Source organism: Sinocyclocheilus grahami, unplaced genomic scaffold (genome assembly GCF_001515645.1).
Source record: "Sinocyclocheilus grahami isolate Dianchi unplaced genomic scaffold, SAMN03320097.WGS_v1.1 scaffold8.1, whole genome shotgun sequence".
In the NCBI taxonomy this organism is placed as follows: Eukaryota; Metazoa; Chordata; class Actinopteri; order Cypriniformes; family Cyprinidae; genus Sinocyclocheilus; species Sinocyclocheilus grahami.
This window is the reverse complement of record NW_015505187.1, coordinates 2,348,215-2,357,454: the sequence shown is the minus strand read 5'-3', so window position 1 is coordinate 2,357,454 and position 9,240 is coordinate 2,348,215. Positions and strand designations below refer to the sequence as shown.

At 40.3% G+C, this 9,240-nt stretch overlaps 1 protein-coding gene across 3 annotated transcripts in view; it reads right to left on the bottom strand.

Annotated features, from left to right (window-relative positions):
• LOC107590524 (serine/threonine-protein phosphatase 6 regulatory subunit 2-like) overlaps nt 1-9,240 on the bottom strand; it is a 14,491-nt gene extending 5,251 nt beyond the window's left edge. The window contains exons 1-15 of one of the 3 annotated variants that reach the window (XM_016279308.1): nt 9,081-9,240; nt 7,426-7,692; nt 5,987-6,173; nt 5,729-5,866; nt 5,288-5,353; nt 5,075-5,187; nt 4,816-4,929; nt 4,557-4,683; nt 3,533-3,685; nt 3,188-3,418; nt 1,944-2,008; nt 1,672-1,787; nt 1,501-1,586; nt 1,034-1,114; nt 834-931 (exon numbers count right to left, since the gene is read on the bottom strand). In XM_016279308.1, the coding sequence (XP_016134794.1) occupies nt 834-931; nt 1,034-1,114; nt 1,501-1,586; nt 1,672-1,787; nt 1,944-2,008; nt 3,188-3,418; nt 3,533-3,685; nt 4,557-4,683; nt 4,816-4,929; nt 5,075-5,187; nt 5,288-5,353; nt 5,729-5,866; nt 5,987-6,173; nt 7,426-7,652 (1,802 nt within the window). In that variant the 5' untranslated portion in view covers nt 7,653-7,692; nt 9,081-9,240. Of the gene's footprint in view, nt 1-833; nt 932-1,033; nt 1,115-1,500; nt 1,587-1,671; nt 1,788-1,943; nt 2,009-3,187; nt 3,419-3,532; nt 3,686-4,556; nt 4,684-4,815; nt 4,930-5,074; nt 5,188-5,287; nt 5,354-5,728; nt 5,867-5,986; nt 6,174-7,425; nt 7,693-8,672; nt 8,726-9,080 lie in introns of those variants that run through there. The other 2 variants (XM_016279299.1, XM_016279319.1) reach the window with 2 other exon arrangements.

The window sequence follows — 9,240 nt, the reverse complement described above, 5'->3', positions numbered from 1 at the left end:
CGGATGAATTTAGACATTCAAGTTTTTACATTGTAATGTAATGTAGGTCATCGTGTAGATATGTAATGTAGGTCAAAAACCCTTGCTACACGTACTGCGTTAGACTTCACTTAGACCAAGTCATTAGACTAAATTCATAAAAATATGAATTTATTCGAGACCTACTACAGCGCATGCGCTTAAAATATCCACTACGTAGTGGATATAGTCCAGTTACGTCATCGTGCTGCAGGCTGCAGCGAGGACAGACTCGAATAAACAGAAGATTTAAATGTTTTCGTTGATTCAGCGTGACTAATAAACACACGACTATGGCAATATATGGTTTATCTGAGTTCTTATTATTATAATTTTCATTATAATAAAGTATATCTATAATGCAATGCTAATCGACATAGCCTTTATCACGGCTTGGAATACTATGAAATATGTTGAGTGCCTTATTCTGTGTAAGAAGCCACATCATCTCACAGAAGGATTTATTTCAAACACTCGACTGACGTTATGAAGTGAGTTTGGAGTAAAAACATGTTATTAAATGTGGTATTTTAATTTACTACACAGAGCCGTAGTTCACTGAGAAGCTACGCAAACAGCTGTCATTATCGCAAACAATTTCATAATCGTACGATTATATCGTCTGCGATTTTTTTGTATAGCTTGTCAGAGATCTACGGCTCTGTGTAGTAAATGCTACTCCATCTAAAAGCAGGTGATGGAGATTTACTAATCACAGAACCGGCTTTACTGACAAGATGTGCATGACAATCGCATTCAATTAATCCTGCAGCCCTATGAGAAACATTTCTTCATAATACGTCTTCAGCACTCACTTGATATTTTCATCATGTTCACTGAACTCCTCATCATTAAAACCAAACTGATCCACAAAGTTGGCGGTCATCTGCTGAATCTGGTAATCAGAGAACGCCTGAAAGCAAAAAAAAAAAAAAAATCATGCTTAAATGTTAGCCAATCAGCTGTTAGGAGTTTAAAGCAGACTCATGCTGGCTATTTATTTGTTGCTTCTTACCTGTTGGATGGACAGATCATTGGGGAAAGGGCTCTCCATGTCATCATCTTCACTAGATGAGTGTAAGTTATGGGTGCTCACCTGGAACACAGGATGAGAACCAATCAGAAATCAGCATCAAACCATGTAACATGCTCTTAATGAAGGTGAAAGTGACAAAAATAAGATATATTAAAATAGTTCACAATGAACTGTGATAACTGGTTTCCTCGAAAGTAAAGGTTTTAAAGCCATTTTGACCAATTAGGGAGTGATGTTACATCTTTTTATTATGAAAATAAAGAAGCACTAAGCATCTCTGAAATATTTACTGTTATAATCTATTGCAGGGAACATATTTGTAACTCTCTCTAAACATATCTTAAAAGGAAAAAAATAACATGATCATTATATTAGCTATTTAAATATCTTATCCAATATTATTCATCGGTCCAATAAAATGAAATGTGTGTAAATGCTTTCCTCACCAAATCCACTGTGTTTCTCCTGTTGGTCTCTCTCAGAGTGTCACCCACAAAACTCTCCCAGCGGCCTCTGCAGTCTTCTGGCAGCTCTGTGGATATACAAGTGATTATGATCTCAGGTATCATCAGTTCATAAACTCTGTGGTTCTTTTGACATATTCCTGCACAACAAACCTTTAATTAGGTCATTCATTTGAGAGTGAGCCAGCCCTTTCTCCAGGTTTTGAACCACAGTGTTTGCAATTCTTGTCAGGTGTCCCATGTTTCCCCTTCGTCTTCCTCCTTCAGCCCTGGAGATTAAGGTAGAGAAAATACAATCAGCCAACAACAGAAACAAACAGACAGACAACAAACATACTGACGACATGACGGATTCAAGTTGAGCTTCATGGGACTATCACACATGCTTATAAATCAATGACAACAAAGAAATGAGAGGCTCTTACTGAATTTTATCATTTTCCTCCCAAGCATCCAGAATCCTTTGCACCAGCCGGCAATGCTGGAAGAGCTGAGGAAAGCAAACAGCCAGACATTGAGAATAATGAACAAAAAGGAAACACAAAAGAGCGTAGATTACAAAAAAGGCAGTCAAAAAAAGGATAACAAAGAATATGCAGAAAACAAAACTGACACACCTCTACTCAACAAACCACATGACTTGAGATATCATTCAAGGTGGGGGATGAACCAAAGGTAATTACTTAGGGTCAATGGTTTGTTCAAATCCCTGAACCAAAGTGTGTGCAATACATTACCGTTCAAAAGTTTTTTTCATGAAAAGAACAGCATTTATTAGATTTTTTTTTCATTATTTATGTCTTTACGGTCACTTTTGATCAATTTTATGCATTCTTGCTAAATAGTAAAAAAAAATCTATCTGACCCAAAATTTTGACTTTGGGGCTGTTTTTCTGCAAAGGGACCAGGACGACTGATCCGTGTAAACGAAAGAATGAATGGGGCCATGTATCGTGAGATTTTGAGTGAAAACCTCCTTCCATCAGCAGGGGCATTGAAGATGAAATGTGGCTGGGTCTTTCAGCATGACAATGATCCCAAACACACCGCCCGGGCAACGAAGGAGTGGCTTCGTAAGAAGCATTTCAAGGTCCTGGAGTGGCCTAGCCAGTCTCCAGATCTCAACCCCATAGAAAATCTTTGGAGGGGGTTGAAAATCTGTGTTGCCCAGCGACAGCCCCAAAACATTACTGCTCTTGAGGAATGGGCCAAAATACCAGCAACCGTGTGTGAAAACCTTGTGAAGACTTACAGAAAATGTTTGACCTCTGTCATTGCCAACAAAGTGTATATAACAAAGTATTGAGATGAAATTTTGTTATTGACCAAATACTTATTTTCCACCTTAATTTGCAAATAAATTCTTTAAAAATCCTACAATGTGATTTTCTGGATTTTTTTTTCTCATTTTGTCTCTCATAGTTGAGGTATACCTATGATGAAAATTACAGGCCTCTCTCATCTTTTTAAGTGGGAGAACTTGCACAATTGGTGGCTGACTAAATACTTTTTTTCCCCACTGTACGTGTTTAGTAGTGAAAATGATGCTTGCATTCATGAGCACCACTAACAAGGCCCACTACCCTGTTTCCTGTAAGTCAATATGAAAATAGGGACCAAAAGGAAGCAGTCATGAACGAAAACATATAAACTAAAGCTGATGACCTACATTGGCAACAAGAGCATCTTGAATGGGCGTGTTTGCTGGGTCTAAGGTGCTGTTCTGGTCAGGTGTTCCCTCTTCTGCTTGGTTGCCTGTGCCTGTAGCTGGTCTCTCCTCGTGGTTCTGCAGACCTGGGTTCTGGAGGTCTGCATGGGCAGAGTGGTTCAGGATGGATGCCACACACAGCTCCACTTGCAAGTGCAAGAAATTATTCCAGGTGTATTTAAAGAATAAATCCTGCAACCAGAGAGAGTTGAAGAAAAAAAAATTATGAAAAACAAGATCGCCCACTCACAGCCAGCTCATAGTATTGAGTCTGCGATATTCGATGTGTGTGCGTAAGTGATTTACCAACAGCAGGTCCATGGTGTTGAGTCTGCAGATCTCTTGGCAGATGCTGAGGTCGCAAGTCTGCAGCAGAGAAGCCACCAGTCTGGCCACATGAAGGCGGGCACTCCCCAGGGGCTGCTCCAGAACGCCCACTGTAGTGAGTATTGCACTTCTCTGTTCCACAGCAAGTGGCGGGAGATTGACACATTGTTAGAGGGCTGTCACTCTCAGGATTGCACAGTGATTGTTGAGACAGAAGCTCTGTTCCAGAACTTACTGTGCTGCCAACAAAGACTGACACATTTTACAGCATTAAAATTATGCTCCTGAAGGCTGTTCCACAAAATTCAGCAGCAATATTATGTTACCTTCAAAGACTTAATAAAGTCACAAGGAAAACGAAGTAGCTACTGATTGTTTCTTTCGTATTGCAATGTACATCCGAGTGCAACAGATTATCGAAAAAGAAAAAAAAATGTAGGGCAGGAACTTGGTTCTGCCCATCGGTTGCTGACTGGATTTTGAGATGTGGGCATTGCACCCAAAAATTAATGTGAGCTTGCAATCGATTGTGAAGAGGCGTGGTTTAGCTAGAGAAGTTTGTCATTTCACAGGAAGACTGAGTTAGGACATTTGGTTTAAATTTTCAAAAAATTATGAAAAAAATGACATGCATGAATGAATCATTTGAACTAAGATCAATAACATGCATTTTCATACCGACTTTCCTGAAAACTTGTGATTCCTTCAAATATTTGGGTGTGGCATGTATTTTGATGCATAATGAAGTAAATTAGCTTAAAAAAAAACACTAACTCATGCAAGTTTCTCAATGAGCTTCTTGTGAAGAGTGACACCAATGTAGATTTTTCCAAATCAGTCACTTATGAGGTTTTACTTTAGTTATGCATACAGCAAGGCAGCTTAAGTTTGGAAAAAGAGCAACAAACTTTAGCTTAACACACACAAAAGTGGTTCAAAAGCCCTGAGATGACATTTACGCCCAGATGGAGTTGCTTGTGAGTGTGTGTGTGCATGCTGGTACCATAGGAGGGTTCAGTAGGAGCTGCTGGAAGTCCTTTAGATGAGGCTCAATAGCACGTAAAATACTGCTGTTGACAGTGTAAGACCTTTCACATCCCTGAGAATACAGGTCCATCAGACCCTCCAGCCTAATAACATCAGATACAGAGATAAAAGAAGGTCAAAGAAAGATAAAAATAAAAAAAAAGAGGAAGAACAGCAAGCGTCCAAGCATGGCTGTTTATTTTAGGATTATTAGGCCCTGTAATGGATGAACTCACCCTGACCTTCGTGACTCCAGTAATGTAAGAAGCACTTGCGTTCCATTGACGACAGACGCTTCAGTCATTTCCCCTTCAAACATGTTCTTCAAAAGCTCCGCCACATTCTCTTGTCTACAAATACACAAACATAAACGGATGAGATACATAAACAGCCTTTTTGTACAAAAATAGCAGTCTTTACAGAGTGTGTAAATTCTTACACATGGCCCACTATGTTACAGGACTGAGATCTTAGCTAATCTGATTTGGCACTTACGACTCCAGGACAGCGAGTAAGGGGTCTGGTTCGGTGACCTCTGACAGCTGATTGGCCTGGTCTCGACTAAGTCGAATGATGTCACAAAGAGTCTGGGATGCATTAGATTGTCTCTGCAGAACAACAAGAATGTCCTTTTTTTTTTAAACTTCCATAACTGAAATCATGTGGGCTGGGGTTGAAAAGTTCAGCAAAGTGAGGGATATTTTGTACCTCTTCATCTCTCCCTGTGTGCATGAGCTCTGTGAGTCTCTGGATGAGTCTCTCCTCATTCAGCCACTGCAAATACATTCATTCACAGACTAGAATCACAGCCCCGTAATGATGAGTGAGGATTCAGCCACGGCTTGGAGGATAACAGTCAGGCTAAATGCAGGTCAATGTCTTATTTAGCAACTAAATCACTTATTAATGTTCCTTAAAGGCATAATTTCTACAAATGGTTCAGGCTCCAAGAGGTAGGGCAATGTAAAATGCTTTTGAACAAGATTAACTATCATATAACCCCCAAATTCACTTGTAGAGTCAACAACACATGGAAACATTCACACAGTGCATGTTACTGCTTTTAGATATAGCTGAACAGAACACAGTTTATAAGTGCCCCTTTAAATCGGTTCATTCTCATTTATATATAAATATTAGTGTGCTTACATTGAGGACCTCCATCCTCAAGGGGGCAGGCTCTACACAGCTGATGAGGCGCAGCAAAAGGTCCATCATGGCCGAGGCATCAATGTGATTCAGCACCAGACTGATAAAGTTGTGTTTTTTCCTTAGGAAAGAGATTACCTGCATGTGCAATGACAGACAACTTACTAACTAAACAAATCAAACAAATAACCCCCATATTTTCTTTATGCCATGTAGTGTGTGTTCATATTCGGAGTTGTATGGATCAGGTGTGCGTACCTGGTCTGTTTTACGTGCAATCAAGTTGCCGATGGTTTTGCTGAAGAAGGACGCCAGCAGGGGATTAAGGGGCGGCTCTTGCTCCAGAAAGTGGTAGAGCTTCTCCAAAAGGGATTCATCTCCACCCAGCTTATCATTGATAAGAGCCACATCAGAGGTCAGGAGCTCACAGGCTATGTTTGGACACCTATATAAACGAATCAAAATGTCTATATTAGTTACAAGTAACATGTGACGACACAATCAAACCGCAACAGGCCAAAAAAAGGTCTATGGTGACTTGGCCTTTAGCATTACAAACTAAGGCACTTTCTGAGGGTCCAATGAAGGCATTTCAAAACTAACAGAAAGTTGCTCAGTAGCACTACTTATCTTCTGTTACTCAGACAGCACTAAAGTAAATACTGGTCAACTCAGTGGTGCAGTGTCGTCTGAGCCACAAGAGAAAGTTATAAACTCTGCGGCAGTGCATTATATCCTATTGCAGGATTCTGCATTTGACAAAAATATCACCAAACAAAAAATCTGGATCAGTGCTGCTGACAACATATTTCACTCAACGTAATAACATTTCACAATACTTGGAGAGAAAAGACATTTTGAGTGAATCCGCTTGCTCATTTCAAGACAAATGATTCTGCCTCCTACACACAGAGAAGCAAATGATTAGTTTTAAATGAACTCTAATATCTTTCTCTCTCTCTAACCATATGGTCCCAACAGAGAGTGCTAAACCTGATAGATTTCAACCCTTCAGAACATGAGTTTTTTCATATATTTTGTTAAACAGCACACCCCTCACAAAGCAACTCTGATTTAAAACATAAAAGTAGCAGAACACAAGAGTTTACACATCACCTTTCAACTCACTAATTTCTATTTTCCTGTTCCTCTTCCTTCATTTGTCAATTTAACTCCACTTCTCTGCACTTCTACATCTTCACTGTCAGTTTTATAGCCCTCCCGTAACCAGGAGCTCCAGACATGCAGGGCTACCAGTGAACAACACGTATGTCCTACCATCATAATTTAGCAATTCTCAGTACCAGTTGGAATACTTTTACTGCCAGCCATATTTACATCTAGGCTACAAGTTAATTGCTGTGAATGAACATTTAAAGTGCAGTCACACTAGCTTAAAAAGTACACTGTTTACTGTCAAAAGTGTAGCAATGTATAAAGCCCAGCTCTTAAACCAAGCAGCTTTCTTTTGGTCAACACATTAAACACATGCAAAATCTGCACAGGGAACTTTTACCCTCTCGTGCAAAACTCTAAATTGTGCAGATTCCTATTTTGCTCATGAAATTTTGCCGGGCAACAGTAAATGTAGCTACAGACACCCTGTCCCAAACTCAAGCAATTGGCTGAGCCAATGCTGCAGTGTCTGGTTGGTCAAAACTAGCAAAATAAGGTGCAAAGCCGTGTCTCTGTCTTACTTGAAGCGAGTTTTCTCCTCCAGGTCAGAAGGGGGCTCCTCCGTAATAAGGGTGACCAGCTCCAGCATACAGTGATCCTTGGAGAGGAAGAGCAGGAGCTTGCGGTTCTGTGCTTTGCACTCCTGCAGGACATCCTCCTCTTCCATCAACTCTCTCAGAGTCACTCCCTCTCGATCCAGCAGCTGGTCGATATGGGAGGTGTTGTTCAGGTCAAACTTCCAGAACATGATGGCGGCGGCGGTGGCTGCTGCAGCAGGAAGCCCAGGCCTGAAGAGAAGACTTGAATGTGAGGAGAAATATCTATTGCAGAGAAGGTGATCCTAGACTGAGACGGCGATAAACACAATGAAAAAATCCAAAGTAGATATGCAGAATTGTCTAAACTTTTTGAGTCAAATGTCCCATTATATCTACATAAACATGTAATATTACGTTTTTCTGCATAATTATGACAAAGCTGCCTGGGTTTAAACTTTTTTATTAACAGAAACTAGGAGTATAAACAATGTTGTGTTTTCAGACATTTTTAAGAATGCTGTCAAACAACAGTTATTGTTACATTTTTATTCAGAGTTAGATTATTTTAAAATATTAGCAATAATTAATTAATTTAAATGCTTTTTAATGATCTTGAATGCCCCTTGGAGGTTTGCTGAAGCCCCCTAGTGGGCCACCGGCCCCGTGGTTGAGAACCACTGTGTTCAAAATCAGTCGCTTATGAAGTTCTATTATGGTTAGGGAGTTGTCTTAAAAAGCAGCTGTCTATGTAGGCACTAGGCAGCCTAATAGGTTTTGGAACAACGCTATAGAATGAGTGGGAGGGGGGGGAAGAATAGCGATGGAAAGCAGAACTAACAGATAAAAGAGAATCTGGAGAACAGACGAACAAGGAAGGGGACAGAAATAATTGATAGACCTTTAAAGCATCCAACTAACAAATCCCACTCAAAACAAAACATGAGGCAACTGGAACATGAAGAGCAACTTTCCTTCTTTCAGTACTGATTGAAATCACCTGGGCTGTGAAGATTTTCTAACAACTCTGGTCATGAACAAAGCAGACCTTTCCCACAAGATGACTGATACCCACGCATCACACCCTGGGCGATACATTTCACACAGCTTGATAGGCTTTGCTTGCGCAAAGAGATGTGATCTGTTAGTGAGCCTATATAAAAGACTCTTCAGGAATTCGAGCGCTGGAATCTGGAATATTAATAGCATTTGTTAAATAAATATATTTTTACCAGCTGATGAAACGTGTGAATCCTTAGTTACACCTCCTCCACAGGCAGACAGAACAAGGAAGGGGACAGAAATAATTGATAGACCTTTAAAGCATCCAACTAACAAATCCCACTCAAAACAAAACATGAGGCAACTGGAACATGAAGAGCAACTTTCCTTCTTTCAGTACTGATTGAAATCACCTGGGCTGTGAAGATTTTCTAACAACTCTGGTCATGAACAAAGCAGACCTTTCCCACAAGATGACTGATACCCACGCATCACACCCTGGGCGATACATTTCACACAGCCTGATAGGCTTTGCTTGCGCAAAGAGATGTGATCTGTTAGTGAGCCTATATAAAAGACTCTTCAGGAATTCGAGCGCTGGAACATTAATAGCATTTGTTAAATAAATATATTTTTACCAGCTGATGAAACGTGTGAATCCTTAGTTACACCTCCTCCACAGGCAGACAGGCATTTGAGTGGCAGAATGCAGACAGCACAGAATGACCTAGCATTAATCTGCATGAGGTCCACTTCCCACCAGGCCTTCCTCGAATACACGCACGCCTCAGACGGTCT